General features: G+C 45.1%; 1 protein-coding gene across 1 annotated transcript in view; it reads right to left on the reverse strand.

The window, feature by feature from the left end:
• LOC138464428 (extracellular calcium-sensing receptor-like) overlaps nt 1-15721 on the reverse strand; it is a 58136-nt gene extending 42415 nt beyond the window's left edge. The window contains exons 1-2 of the mRNA XM_069607217.1: nt 15474-15721; nt 6412-6703 (exon numbers count right to left, since the gene is read on the reverse strand). Of these exons, the coding sequence (XP_069463318.1) occupies nt 6412-6703; nt 15474-15721 (540 nt within the window). The remainder of the gene's footprint in view (nt 1-6411; nt 6704-15473) is intronic.
• Nucleotides 15722-15998: the final 277 nt, after the last annotated feature.

The following is a 15998-nucleotide window of genomic DNA, read 5'->3' on the forward strand; positions in this document are numbered from 1 at the left end:
TCTACGGGTCAATACATTCAAGGTGAGTCGGGCTGTTAGGGATGTTTATTTAGCGCTTGTAAGGTGCTTAGTTACACGCCGTGAGCTGGGGCACCGGTTTTCCAGCGCCTTTTTCAGCTATATGCCGTGTCTTAAGTGCGGCTGCAGCGGCAATAGTAAACCTGAGCCTGCTGGTAGCCACTTTCGGCTTGGACCAGCATGGGCCGCTTTAGCCTCGGCTACACGCTGAGGCTTTTGACATTATTTCTGATAGTGCTTCAGAGCCAGCGTATTAGCTCTTTAAATAATCGGGAAACCGCTGCTGTTTTTCCATTCCATGCTTCTTAATGCCGCCATTCTCGTGGTTGCTGCAGTATTTTCACTGCTTCAGCCATTTGTTGAAATGCTTTGAAACACTAGGGATTACAACTCAATTATAATCGGGTTGACCGTTATAACACAAGTATGACTTGCTATGCAATCCCAAACATCGGCGGCTGACACTGTTAATTTGTCTATTGTGTTACAGCTATTTGCGTGTTAACTACATCATGCTGAACACCTCTCCGCCCTGGTAGGACACTCTTTTGCAGATGCCGAATTGTTAATTGTCGTTTGTGACACAATATCAAGAGTGAATTCTATTGTTTTCTGTCTGCTTTCATTCAGGTGAGCACTATTCCATGATTTAATTGTTATATTGGGAAGGACTGTAGTTCGTGGTTTCACCCCTGTTTTTTGGAGTGGTTTCTAGTCATTGACTACCCCTCGTGTACTATAAGATGTGCCTGTTTTTGTTTTCTGCAGTTCTACTTGGTAGAGAACTTGCCCCGTTGGTCCATATTTACTTCCCAGGGTCTACATTCGATAAAAGGTGACCAGCCTACAGGTTGATATAATGGTAATGCGATAATTTAATTTTCAAACCTTTCTCCCTTCCACAAGTATGGAGGGCTTTTTTGCCGGACAGTTTCAGATGGAGGCGGGCATCCCGTTCGTTATTCGTAAATTTTTTCATTTATTGAATTAGTGTCTTAATTTAGTTTTAGTTTTGTTGTATAATTATTTATGGTTTTGCTTGACTGTGTTTTTTTGTCTCTTTTTTTGTTTCCTTTTGTCTGATGTTCTAGGCAAAACTATGGACTTAGCTTGCACAAATCTTTACAGCAGAATGCATTATTGCCCTATATATGCATTGTATATATTAAAATTCCTAGTGGCAAATATCCGGATGGGAGTGCGCCGTCCTGAAGAAGATGGGCATCAACCGTGAAACAGCTTAGATGCTCTGTACCCTCGAAACTACTTCCTGTATTCATGTCAGACCTAGTGTATATAGTAGGTCATGACAGCTTAGTAGTTGACGTACGGCACCCCTTTTAGTTCCAACGTTAAAAGAAACCATCATTGCCTTGTCTATGTATTTGTGGTTGTTCTTACATTGATAAATGTGGCCGTAGCCTCTGACCATGAGTCGGTTGAACCGGCTTGATGTTCAGACAGCTCGGCTACATTAAGCCAGTACTGACTGAATTATCAGTCTCGTTTTTATATAAGCACTTTGTCTGATTATGCACTTTATTCTTTAACAAAATGCTGCTATTTAGATATGAGCTCAAAATATGATGTAATGTGTATGTGTTAAATATAATATTCATGTTTTTCAATTATTTTCTTTTTTATGTGGTTTGATCTGTGATTCTGAATTTGGGGGCCCTTCTCCCTGACCCTTTGCCGGCCTCCTCCATAACTTGAGTTTTGATTCCGCTGACACACTTTGAGTATATATTAAATTTGTTACTTCCTCTTTGTCAGCGAAGTAGAGGTTTACCCATCCCCATGTGGCAAAGTTCAGTATAGCCACTACAGGCGCTGAAATGGGATGAAGACTTCTCCCTTTACACCAATTGGTCCACTTGGCCCAAGCCGTGTCATAGCTCCTCATAGTGGATGGATCCCAGGATTCTGCGATGAGCTCCGCAGCTTGCATCGAAATGCCTGGCAGTTCCCAGCATCTCCTGACATCCTGCACACAATGAGTGGGAGTGTCCCCCTCCCTCTCAGAGGATGATACAACCCAGCTGGGTCCGGGAGTAGTTGTTCCCCTTCGGGGAGGACTCTCGGTAGGTCTATTGTAAGCTCCATCAGCGCTGGGAACCACACTTGTGGCCTCCACAACGGTGCTACCAAAATTAGCTCCGCTCTCTCCCTCCGACATTTCGCTAGAACACTGCTCAACATCGTGAAGGGGGGAAACGCGTAATGGATTCCGTTCAACCAGTCTTGTAGGAAGGCGTCTGCGTCTAATCTCCAGATGAAGTAATTGGCTGTCTGTGCATTGAGGCGAGATGCAAACAAATCCGTGCGAACTAGACCCCTTCTCCGATCTAGCATATGAAAAATGGTCGGATCTAGTGTCCAGTCGCTGGAGTCCGTGAGGTAACGAGAGTTCCAGTCGGCTATCACGTTCAGTGATCCGCATTGGTACTCCGCTGTCACTGACGTCCCTGTTTGAAGGTAAAAATGCCAAAAATCCTTCGCTAATTCGCCCAGCATCCTGGATCTTGTTCCTCCTGGGTGATTTATGTATCATACTGCTGAGATGTTGTCCATATTCAACATAACGCATGACTTCACCTTGTCCTTCGTGAACGCTTTGATTCTGAAGGAGCCTGCTAGCAACTCGAGGCAGTTTATGTGCAGGCGTAGCTCTTCCTCACTACTTGTCCCCTGTCTGCAACTCTCCACATCTTGCTACCCAGCCTAGATGGCTGGCATCTGATTCTATGATCAGATCTGGTCAGTCCCCGAAAACGGCACACCCATTCCAGCATCCATATTCTGCAACCACCATTCCAGTTCTGTGATGAACTCTGGATCTAGTGGTATCAGCTGATGTTACTTTAATCCCTGTTGCAAATGTCTTATTTTAAATCTCTGTAATGCTCGATAGTGCAAGGGGCCTGGAAATATGGCTTGAATGGAAGCTGCAAGCAGCCCTACAATCCTTGCAATGCCTTTCTCTCATATTGCTGCTGCCACTGCTTTCAGCAGTTTGGTGAAAGCCCAGGGTGCTGATGCAAGCCTGAAGGGCATCATCCTAAATTGCCAAAGCTGTTTGTTCCAGCGAAAAGCTAGGAATGTTCTGTATTGCTTCTGCACTGGAATCGTCAGATAAGCATCCTTCAGATCCAATCTCGTCAACCAGTCTCCCTCTCTCAGGCAATCTCTGAGCTGATGGATTCCTCCCATCTTTTAGTGATGGTATACAATCCATACGTTCAATTCTTTCAAATTTATCAGAGGTCGGACTTTTTCCTTTCTGGGAACAGGAAACATGTTACTTATAAAGCTGGGTGTCTCTGAGCATCTCTCTATGGCTCTTTTCTGTGGTAGTTGGGACTGCTCGTAGTCTAGGCATCCCTGCTCTGAGGCTGCTAGGCGCTGCTGGTGGGGAGTGCACGTTTGCACTGGTGGCTGTATAAATTCTATCTGCAGACCGCTTATGGTTTGCAAGATCCAGGCATCGCTGAAAAGCACGCGCCAGTTTTCCCAGAACATACTGGTTCTCCTTCAACTGGAGGGTAGGCCATTGATCTTACCTGGTGTAAATCCTTGTCCTTGCCAAAGCCTCTCCCTCTGTGTCCCCTGGGGGTACGGCCTCTGGCTGGGAAGAACGCATCTTGCTGCATGTTCTCCCAGTATTGTGCTCTGTGATTGGGGGGGTCTTCTCCCTCCTTGTTGCCGACCTGTCGTATGGCCCCTGAACCGGTCCCAGCAAAAACTCTATTCGGGAATATTTTCCTGATGGAGCCCTGTGCTTTCTCCAAGGATGTGTAGGTGCCGACAAACCGCCCCATCTCCTTCCTGAAAGTTTCTCTGAAAAGTAGGCCCTGAGTTGCTTCTCCGACTTCATAGGATGCTAGATCGCTAAGCTTTGAGCAAGAGACCTCTTCTTCTCTCCGCGCCCTTTGCGCCCATCCTGTTAAGGCCTCTGGATCTACTTCCTCTCCTGTATCTCTCGCTCTCTCAGCAAGGTCCATGATCTTTGCGAGAGGGCCAGCCAAGTCTGCGATTTCTCTTGGCAACTCTTCCAAGATCTGTCTATACCTTTATGGGGGTCCTTGCTGGTTTTGGATACAAAGGTCAACATTTTAGGGTCCAATTCGGGGGTCTCCGCCACTTTTCTGGGAAGATCCGGTCGTGGGCATTATGCTCGAAGGCACTGTCTCACTTCCTTGTCTAAGGCTTTTCTCAGCCTCACCATCATGTATTGTATTGCTCTGGGTGAGGGCTGCCAGTCTGAGGACCTTGGGTTTCGGATGCTAACCGAATCGAACATGTCCTCCTGTTCCTCCTTGAGGTGTTTCTCCTTGCAGGCTCTCTAACCCCCGCTGGGATTAGCCCACTCTTCGTCAACTGGCTCGTCTGTCTCTTGTGGGGAGAGGTCTCCCTCTGTTGGCTCCTCTTCCGAGCCTAGGTATTCTTCTCCCTCATTGTCTTCCCCGGGAGTGGGGGCCGTGAGGTCTGGCACCGCTTGATGCTGCAAATAGGCTTTTTTCTGTCTTTGGGCTGGTTCAACATAGCTTCCAGTGTTTCCAGCCTTTCTTGTAGGGGTCGCACCCCTTGAGCCACTGCATCTACTAGAACTCCCCAGCACCTCTTTGAAGCTGGCAGCTAGGTCTAATGGCTACTCCTCTTCGCTCCATTCCAATTCTGACATTATTTGGAGTGTGCTGTGTGCCTGTTTACCTGAATCAGGTGTCTTTGCACGGCCACTTCGCTAGTCAGATGATCCTTATGCAAATGTTTTAGTTCAATCTATAGTATCTCTTTATTAATATTCATTTTTTTTTTCTTGTGGCTGCACCAGAGTTGTGTTGTATTCTTGTGCCTGTGGTGGCTTCTAGATCAAATTTGCCTCCTGATGAGGCTCCTGCTAAGTGTCTTGTGAAGACACCTTAAAGAACCTTGCACCGTCGCTGAGGCTTAGAATCTCGTGAGAAGGAGAACTCTTGCTCTCTGCATCCACCGTTCAGCGCGGTGCGTAAATCAATCAAACTCCCATGCCAACGCTATTATTCTTAGCGAGGGAGTAAATCACTGATGGGCCGAATTCTTTCTTCCTCCTCGACGCAGCTGAAATGTGACACGGAGGACGCGCAGTGTGCTCCGGCCATGCCTCCCCAAAGGTGGGGGCCGGAGCACTGCGACATTCTCTGACTCTTACAGTTGGCTCCGGCCACGCCTCACCAAAGGTGGGGGCTAGAGTACTGCAATGTTTCCTCCTTTCCTAGGAGAGCTCCAGCAGCTCGGTGGGCAACCCGGGACCCCTGAGGTGTCGGTCATGCGACACAGGGTCAACTGCTCCGCGGGCTGTGTGGGATACCCAATTCGGTCCGGGAATATGCTGCGCTGTGCCAAATAAATACTGCACCCGAAATGTTCGGTATGCTACCGTTAGTTACGACAAATATATACTATAGTACTTAGATGGAGCATGTCAGACGTACTACGCTGGCTATATACAATATACTATATTATTCCGCTAAAGCTCTTCACAGTCATACGTTGGCTATATACCATGCATAGCTCCCCTCCGTGATCCCCGTCCCCCTCTTCCCCTTCTTTTCCTCTTTCTTCTACCCTTCTCTTTGTTCTTTATCTTCCCCTTCTATTCTAAATCTCCCTTCTTCCTATTATTCACCTTACTCACTACTCTCTCTCTCCCTTCTTTCTCCACCCCCCTCTCCTCTTCTTTCTCATATGTAAATTGTTCTACATGCTGATTTTCTGGTTTGATTCATGTTTACCATAATAGCTTCTACTGTTGCATGTTTAATGTATATTTTGTTGTTCATTATAAAGCGCCTTGGATTAAGCCGCTATATAAAACAATAAATACAAATACCAATTAACTAACCTGCTTTAAAACATGTTATAACTATCCTACTCCAAGTATACAGAAAGGTAAACTAAACGTGACTTATCTGCTTGAAGAGCAGTAAAAGAAGAGGAGGAGCTCAGGGACAGGATTTATTCATAGCTGAGCTAGAGAGCGGAGGACTACAGAGACTATGGGAGTTGTAGTTCTTAAAGAGAAAAGTCACTGTAAAGTCACTTTGGACATTTTAAAAGTTGTTGATTTGTTACAGTTTGTTGAGTGGTAATAAAATAAGTTGAAGCATAATGCTTGCCTCCAGTCTTGTCATAGAATTGCTGTCCCTGCCATTCTACGAATAGGCCTTTTGAGCAGGTTATTGTGCAGCGTGTGGATTGTGGACTACAAAAGGGCTCTCGTAGAGAACCGTTTGACTCTATGGATCTCTCATTATACTACCAGATGATGGGCATTAGCTAGAAGACGGAATAACGGCACCTCCTTTTTTAACCCTATGTAAAAGGCGGCGCATTGGATTCTTAGTGTCTTACCTGCGGGTATCTGTACAGACCCAGGATACGTGCAAGAAGAATTGACCTTGTGGATAATGAATCTCCTATAATAGCGGCTGGCGGCAGGCGTCGCTGGCACCGGTAGTTTGGAATCGGCTCTGCTTGTCCTGAAAGGATCCATAGAGTCCCCTTGATCGACCGCTGGAGCATCGTACAGGAATCATAGATCTGGAACCCCAGGGTGATATTGGGTAAAATGCTGGGGTTGTTATTAATCTCCTCAATCCCGAACACCATGGCCTGGACCCGCTGGTAATTGGGGAATGCAAACCTGAAATGTGAAAAGAGGCCTCATAATCAGACACATCCAGCACTAACACAAAATATTTACCAGCATTTCATCTTTGTTTAAGAGTTAGGCAATTTATCAGAAGAAGGTTAATTGTTGTCATCGTTCTTAACTACACTAGTTTATCCTCATTTCCAGAAACATAGTTATCCTTTTCTCACTATATAGAATATGGAACAGTTCATTTCTGCTCAGGCAGGAACATCATTTGGGTTTCACCAGGGGTCAAACCTGCAACCCCTCAGGTCTCCCATGGTACCCCTGTGGTCTCACTTGCTACCCTTAAAAAAATCAATTTAAAAACATGTATTTTTAAATGGAAGCTCCTGGGCTGAGGCCAGCGCCCTGTGGCTCTTTGTTTCTGGAGTGGCTGGCTTTCTTGTTCAGGCCTGTTAAAAAGACCAGGAGGTTCCACAAGTGTAACACTTTGATCAGTGACCCCAAATAAGAAAGAATAGGGACAACATATCATGTGTCTTTCTGGAATTCTATACAATAAATTGCTAGACTCATTAAAGGTTTATTTCAGGCACACTTCGGGGGTGAGTCACTGATTTAGTCTGTTCTTAAAACACCTCAAATTGACAATGCTGACAAAAACCTCCAAAAGGCATCCATTTTGTTTTTCGCAAGTTGCAGTTATAGCATGTTTCTTTTCTGCCATTGTCTCTGTTACGATAATCACAAGTCATTCCATCTCGATGTCCTCGGTCACTTGACAAAATCCATGTGCCTAAAAGCTTGGTATACAGTGTAGAAATGTTTGACCATATGGCCGTTGATTTCATTGTACAGTAATCAATGCTTTGTTGTAATGTGTCTATCTTTCCCCCTAGACTTCTATTCAGGATGTTTGTTTGCATGTATGAGGTAACAAGTACCCATAGTACCGGACGCTGTGTGAGTGCACTACTTTCGACGCGTTTCTCTAAATTCTTTAATACAGTTATGAACCCTCCCAATAATATGTATTTTTCCAACCTGTGAATCCTGCAAAGTAGATCCACTCAGGATTGACATGTGGCCAACATTGTAACAGACATGCAGATGTACTGGCTTGCTGATAAATCTCAGTTACCAGTTTAATGGTGTCTACTATTTGCTTTCTGACTCTGAAAACATTCAGACATGTAATTGCTCATTTTACTATAGCCGGTAGGATAGCTATAGCTGGTAAGATAGCTCAGTGGGTTAAACACTTGCTGATGTGACGTGTGTGTGTGATCTGCAGGTTGCAGTTTCGAATCCCAGCAATGCTAACTCAGCCTTTCATCCTTCTGAGGTTGATAAATGAGTACCAACACATGTTGGGTGATATTGTATGTATGTTTGTTTGATATGAAACGTTTAAGCGTAAGTGCTATATAATAACAAATCATTATCGCTTGGCCTTGGACGTCTGCTTGCATTCACAGTAATTTGGTAAATGGGCCTATACGCGCTGATATCAATGATACATATAGTGATCCATTCTTCTATGAAATGTATATCACTTTACAGTGATATCGTAACCATATTTCTAGTAGTGTACTTAGAAACAATTCTATGTGATACCACTTTCTGTTTTGTCAGGGGGTGAAAGGTCGTGTTCCATCGCTTCCTGTGATGTCACTTCGGGGTGGGGCCAAATTACATCACTTCCTGTGACGTCATCGGAGGTCAGGGGTCGTGGGATGTCACTTCTACTCCTTGGCATTTTGGTGAAATGTCGTCGCTGATTTCTAACGCATGAGCAAAGTTCCACTGTTTCACGTGTGCTGTGAGACAGATATGATAAAATACACTCTATCAACATAGTATATCCATGAACATTGCCCGAATACACTGCACAGGTTTCAGATTGCATAAAGGATCTTCATGTGGGTCATGCGTTTGCTTAGCCTAGCGAAGACAGAGTGCTTTGCCTCTCTGTTATGCCACTTTGTTTTCAAGTGCCCTGCTGAATGAATACCCTTCATATTATAGCCATACAGCCTTCGCATTGCTACAGTTCATCAGATATTAAGAGTACTCTGAGTACAGTTCATAGTGTTTACCTGAAAGTTAACGTTTTATCAAATAAATATGATTCTCAGCTGCGAGATTCAACTGAACTCAAAGGGCCATCCTGGTTGGAGTTGCGTTTCAAGGATGGGCCTTTTTTTTAAACTATTTTTGATTAAAATGAAAGCATACAAATTCTGTTAAATCACCCTTCCTAACTTCTGAAACCTCCCATTTTAAGATCATCCGCCAATAAAGCATCGTGCACTGGTAGCAAATGCTTTACAAAAAAATAAAATAAGAGCCAATCTCTCACAGCTGAGTCCTTCTCTTTATATTCCTCACTTTACTCTACTTTACTCTACTCTATCCTACTCTACTCTGCTCTACTCTACTCTACTCAAAGCTTCTAAATGATTGTACTTCTTTTTAGATCTGATTCACAAGATCATAATATATATGGATTCTTGCTCATGTCCCAGTAACCTCCTCAACGGCCTCTATTTCTTCGACTCCACTCCTCTGTGGTCATGTATTTCCTGCGTTCCCTACCTCAGTGGTCTATCATCCTTCCTCATTTCTGTGCATCAGTGGTCCCCTATGTCCCCCATTTCTTAGGTCGGGGGTCTCTTCTCGCTCTTAGATATCTCAATAGCGTCGTATTTGCCGTGCTCCAGATATCAACAGTTCTGTATTCTCATTTTGCATAGCTGAATAAAATTTAAAGGCACACCACATTTAAAGGTATGCCAGAGAAGGAGGCAGATAGTGGTCACCCTCACAACTTGGCAGCTGAAAGCATCCCTCTTCCATCTGCCCTCAAGGGGGACATTTTGTTTAAATGTGTTTTTAAATAATTTCTAATTCATGCATCAAGTAGATTTTTTGATATGTTTTATTGTATGCGGGAACCTGCCACCTCTTGCAAGATCTTCGATATCATTTTAATGGTATTGATGTACTTTATAAAAGAATTAATACTCAGGCCACCAAAAACGTGGCCAGGTCTGAAACACGACTGGAAGTTGTCGAGAATTACATTTTCTTCCAGATATCTCTGCAGCTGCGTGGTGATGATGTTTTCCAAAATGTTTGTGGGCCAATGCAGCCCAGCCACTAGATCAGATGCTGTATGGCAGGAGATCACCCTGTGTTACCACCAACCCGGTGGAATTCTCTCAACTAGTTACAAACCCAATATTACTGAACAGGGCAAAGGTAATTACTTGAAAGAGGTAAGCACTGCTCAAACTCTACAGAACTTATAATGATGCCTTGTATGGGACCACTTGTTTATATCATTTTAATGTGTTAGGAAGAATCTTTCATCTTTTTCCAAATCTTCACACGGCAACCATGGTGACAGTTGAGAGGTTTTACTGCCTGTACTATGTCAAAGCCGTTTTTCAAGGAATCTCATCTTGGCTACCCCTGGGCTATGCTACAGCACGTAACAAACTCCTGTTGTGAGCAGACCAAAGTTCCCTCTGAGAGCTACACTGGGTCACAGCTGTTGCCAAGATCAAGATTAAAGACCCGTGCCTGGTACCTCAGGCCTCCAGAGACAAGGTCCATTAGTCAAAGTTGACACATGTGTTTATGCATGCCCCATTGTGAGATTCCTGTTCTTCCCCAGCAATAGATTTTGATTGTCTCTTGTGCCGCTTTTGGGGCAGCTCCTTAACTGCAGATGCAGACAAACTCCATAATTTCCATCTACGTGCCATGCCATGCAGCAGATAGATACTGAGAGTGAGAGTCCCCCAAAAAGACACTTAAACTCTGCAATGAGAGGCAATAATGGACACACCCCAGCAGGGAATGAGACCAAGACCAAGTGCGGGTGAGATATAAAAGGCTTTATCTAAATCAATATAGGGCATGCAAAGGACTCTGCAAACTCCGCGAGTGCTCTGTCTGACAATAGCAAAGACAGTCATATTTATTACAAAAATACGTCATGAATTAGATAAGCTATAGGGGGCACATAATCGTGGGGATTGTGTGATGGAGACTAGCTACTATGTACAATGTAGGTGCGGTGGTCCATGATTGGTGGAGATCCACATGGTGGCATCGCTGGGTGCTTGGGTCAGCTGGGCTCATCGGGGTGGAGTATAAGATCACGAGCTGTCCATGGGGATACATTGGTGCTGCACTAACATTTTGCCCTTGCGCCCCCGCATACACATTCATCACTAATTTCTGTGTCAATTTAACCTATAAATCCTACAACTCATTAATCTAATACCATGAAAGAGACAGAGAGAAACAGTATATAACTCTGGGAATTCTTAATACGTCATCATAAAATCGCTGGTACACAGGACCCAGTGTCATGAGTCCAGGTGTGTTATCAGGGGGCACGGGTTAGGGTACCTTTATCATTCTACCTTGTTAGATGTAGTAAGAGGCAGCTTTACGGTATGTTAGTACAAAGGTGAAGAACTGCCTCCGTGGTCTGGCGAGGGTGGGGTGAACTGGGGTACCATTGGGTCAGAGGGGCACATAGCTGGCACCTTAACAGGCGGCGGGATGTGGGGCCGTGTTGCTCATAATTCTTTGTGACCAGAGCATGGCGGTACATGGTGATTTTATAGTGGCATCAGATGTCAGGAGGCCTGGGGGGAGGTAAATACTTGATACAGACTCAGCAGGAATGCGGGAGGTGTAGCTGTATTTGTCAGTAAACCAGGGACCTTCAAGCTGCAGCCGGGCCTTGGAGGGAGGAGGGTGGGAGTTGAAGACGTGGCTCGCTAGGAGGAGGGGGAGATGGCCTTGTAGTTTCTCGCGGGTCTACATTTATCAAGTAGCATGCACATCATTATAGAGACGGGAAACTGAGGTATGTCAGTACACTTACAGGTTTACATATATCCATTCATCTATGGGTATATCGTACGAGCTTATACACACTATTTAGTTTACACTTCTTCGTGGTTCATGAATACTGTATTTACAGAATCAAATAAAAAGCTTTTTTTTAACATCACATCATTCGCGGGGACACATTGGGAAAGCTAGCATACAACGTGAGGTAAAACGAGGTTGGTGTATACGTACAAATTACAATGTTACCCTTAGAATTGGGCTGAGGTACATTCTTAAGGGTGAAAACACTTGCTTCAAACGACATCTCATATGCCAACAGGTGGGGTGTGTTACTTTAAATGGCTGGTATATGATACACTTAAAATTGTATCATGTATATGGGTTTTGTATATTGCCTTTTAAATATTGCGCAGTAGTGATGATCTTTGGTCGGTGACAATAGGGCCGAATACACATATGTTGGACAACTTTACATGTGAATATCTGGGATAGGCAAGGGTCGTTCCCTTTTAATATGGACAATCAACATTATGAGTTTTGAGCTTCCTTGACAGCATGGATAAGACTGGGTGGCACACGGGTTCAACATTCAGGTCTTACACTTCAAACGGGGAACAGGGTAGGTGATTAGGCACAACATATATCATGAGTGTGGGGGTCTACAGGGGGTCAAGACATGTTTATAGAGACAGCTTTGTTCTTTCCCAGGCCTCAACTTAAACTCCGGTCACCGTCAGGGCAATGATGTACTGCGGAAGGTAAATGATACAATGTTTGTTCGGTTACTTGTTCGCGCCTAGTTGCTCGTGAGAACAGGCCTTCAGTGGAGCCGCCATGGGGAGGAGGCTGGGGGGAGTGCGGGCTTGCTGTGCGCAATCAAGTGGGGGAGAGCTGTAGCTCTGCAGGCTGCTTGTTCCTCGGAGGCCTGAATTAGTGTACTCAAAATGGAGCCAAAGTGTATTACAAAATGGAGTTTGTACCATGCTACAATGTGAGCCATGCAGTCTCACGCATCGGCCCGCAGCCACCCTGCATCCCGGGTCCAGGCGCATGGGTGGCTGTGGACGAGTCATAAGCCTCACGTAGGAGAGGAGTGCAGGGGAGGGGGGTCCTAAAGACCTTTCCTCCCATACATTTCAATTGGGGTCATGTTCGTGATGAAGCAGATCTGCAAAAATGGCGATAAATGTGTTTACTGCATTTTTTCTGATCTGCTTCAACTTTGCTAATTTGTATAGCGGAATAGGAGAGGGAGAAAGACATTAAGTGAGTTTCTTCATTAAAAGCTCCACCGTACAATTAATTACTTTTGTGACATAGTTTGAGCCAGGCATGGTAGACTTTATTTCTGCCCCTCCTAGGTCCCTCTCCCTGCGCCTTCCTAGAACTTCACTCTCTCCTTCTCTCCTGACATAACAGACCTCCCTAAGAAGTCCCACTACCAACTGCACCTCCTCAGAGGTATTCATCCTTTTCTAACTTTCCCCCAGAAGCGCGCCATCTCCAGAGGCCTGGTTCTCTCTAGGCTGGACTACTGCAACAGTCTCTTTCTCAATCTACCTGCCTCTACTCTTCACCTTCTGCAACTTATCCAGAACAAGACTGCAAGACGTGTCCTTGCCCTCTAGGCCAGGGATCGTATCTAGCCAGTCCTGAAATCATTCCACTGGCTCCCAGTGGCTGCAAGGATCAAGTTCAAGACCTTCTGCATTGCCTACAAAGCTTTCTGGGGCAAGGGACCACATTACATTCAACTCTCTCTTCCTAAGCACTTTCCTTCTCAAGCCCTTCACTCATCCACCTCCGACTCTCTGCGGGTCAGGCGCTTCTCCAGGCAGAGAGTGGGGGGTAGATCTCTCTCCTCAGCAGGAGCCCCCCTCTGGAACATCCTCCCAGCCTCTCCCAAACTTGAGCAGGACCACCTAAGGTTCCAGAAGCAACTCAAAACCTTCAGTTTTGATTCTGCTTTCTCTCTCTCTCCCCTGCTGATGTACCTGTCTGTGGCGCTAACTGGTTATCTGGCCACCCTCTGAACCTTTATGGGCACCACGCTCCTACCCGACCAGTAACCCATTGCACTGACTCCGGGGATTACTGTACACTTAGGGACTGTATCTTCAACCCTACGGTCCCCTGCCTTCTTGCACTTACTCAGAGCCGCCCACCCCGGCAGCACTTACTTGAGCTTTGCCTATTGCACTTATCCCCTCCCTCCACCTGAACCTCTTCTCTCCCTTCCCCCTTGCACTTGCATGATCTGAATGACACAAGGCCTAGTAAGATTGTTTGTTTTGTCCTCTCGCTTTGTCCTCCCTTCCTTGTCTTGTCGTGGTGTTGGGGAAGAGTTGGCATCATCGCCAGCCCCTCACCATTCCTGCAATGAAGAGAGCACATGTAAACTAAGGGGGTACACATCCCCACCCCTCCATGACAGATCTGCACGACCTAACATTAGTTACCATGCGAATAACTCAGCAAATGTCGATGCCAAGAAACTCCACTTTGAATTACACTAGATGGCAACTTTTTGTGGGCCCAAAAAATCATCCCTCCGTGACTCTAGCTCTCCCTTCCCCAGCACCTCGTACGAATACCTGAGCCACCGCCACCCACTGCCAGCTCCGTGCAAGCCTTGTTCTCACGGAAGTCTAGTAATTTACTGTTGGTTGCAATTGTTTAGTAACGCTTTTTTGCAGAATGTGCTCGCTGTTGAGCGTGAGACCAGAGCAGGCCCCAGTGCCGGTGCCCATCCATCTCCACTGATTGGCCAATGCCTTCTCGACCCCCACCTCTCCAGGTCACGGTCCATTGGTCCCCCGCCCTTCATTCCCTTTGATACAGACACACTCCTGACCATTCTTGCAGACCATCCCCGAACACCCACCATATACCTAATCCTGTGCAGCAGGATGTCTCCCCAAACCTAATACACGTCTGTATGTCTATTCATATCATGAGGCATCAGCGATCATAAAGAATAGATCAAACCACAACAGGAAAGGCACCATGGAAAGGGCCCTGTTACCAATGAAAGCCACAGTATTTAGAGGTTGGAACGCCAATATATCTGCTTATGTTCTCTAAGTGCCCCAATTCATGTAATGGTTTTTATGTGTGCCATTATTCTCTCTGTGCCAGTTCCTGTTGTTTAGTTTAGATTAGTTAATAATGTATCTCATCTGAACTGACCTTCACCACAGAGATGAGTCCAGCTGACCCACGTGCCATCAGATCGACTGAGAAGCAGCAGCCAATCGCAGCCTGGCATCACCTATAGAGCAGGCTGTGCCACACATGCATGCCAATCCACTTTGTCCTTTTGTGCTGTATAGTATTGCATCACTAGTGATGACATTTCACCTTATAACGTGCTGCCTGTGTATTGTTTGGCTGAGCGCTCTCGGGCAGCAGAGTTCTTTGCTTGCTAATTTGATCTTATATAAAATGTGTTATCCTTGCAATATATCTCCTGTTCTCATTCCCTGACGGGGTGTGTCCATTACTTTGGACTAATGGATATAACGTGTATTAGGGCGCCCGCCTTCAGTGGCTAGAAACACTTGTTTACAGGCGCATCATAAATGACTTATCATATATCATACCACTGCTTGCATCTACAGGAAGAATGAGAAGCTTCTCAGGTTAGCATGATAGGGGATATGAAAATGTAGATGTACTTCACATCATCTAAAGCGATTCCTTAACTTTGAACTCTGAGTTTTACTCAATTGAAAAAAACGTGGATGTTTTGTTATTGCACACACCGTTTAACAAATTATTTTTTGGTAGTGTACAACTGCAATCTGGTTTGTTTAAACAGTACATTGGCCCTAAGATGAACTATTAAATGTTATAAAAAAATCCTAATGTAAGATACCATGACACATAAAATTAAAAATACAAGACTACTTCTAGCGACAAATGTTAACTTACTTACGTCTGGCATGTGGCCGGCACTGGTTGCTCCCTGAAGGTGATTTCTTGTTGCACTGCAGCAAAGTGGACCCAGAAGATGCCACCAATCAGGATATCCCCATCTCTAGAGAAGCCGCTTGACTTGATTTTCTGGAGTTGGCACCCGGGCATCAATCCCTGGGCAACAGTATCGGGCAATAAACAGCAGAAGAGCAGGTACTGGACAGCTCCCGCGCAGTAGAAGGGTTTGATATAATTCCGTAAAGCCATCCTTTGGATGGATGTGGGAATTATTTGATGATCAGTAATGATCCATATGCCTGTCACTAAAAGAGGGTTTCCTAAATGGCTATGCTTCTGGGTTCAGCAAAGAAATGACCCTGGTTAAGTATGGCTAGTTGTTTTTTATTTTTGTTGTAAAAATTGTATTACAATTAAATCAAATTAAAAAAGAAAAAAGTATGGCTATGCCCCTGCCCCTTGTGCCTCCCAAAGATAGCACTTTACTCTATCCTCATCAACATTATCTATCACACTGTATTTGTAA

Source organism: Ambystoma mexicanum, chromosome 1p (assembly GCF_040938575.1).
Source record: "Ambystoma mexicanum isolate Mex_15411 chromosome 1p, UKY_AmexF1_1, whole genome shotgun sequence".
In the NCBI taxonomy this organism is placed as follows: Eukaryota; Metazoa; Chordata; class Amphibia; order Caudata; family Ambystomatidae; genus Ambystoma; species Ambystoma mexicanum.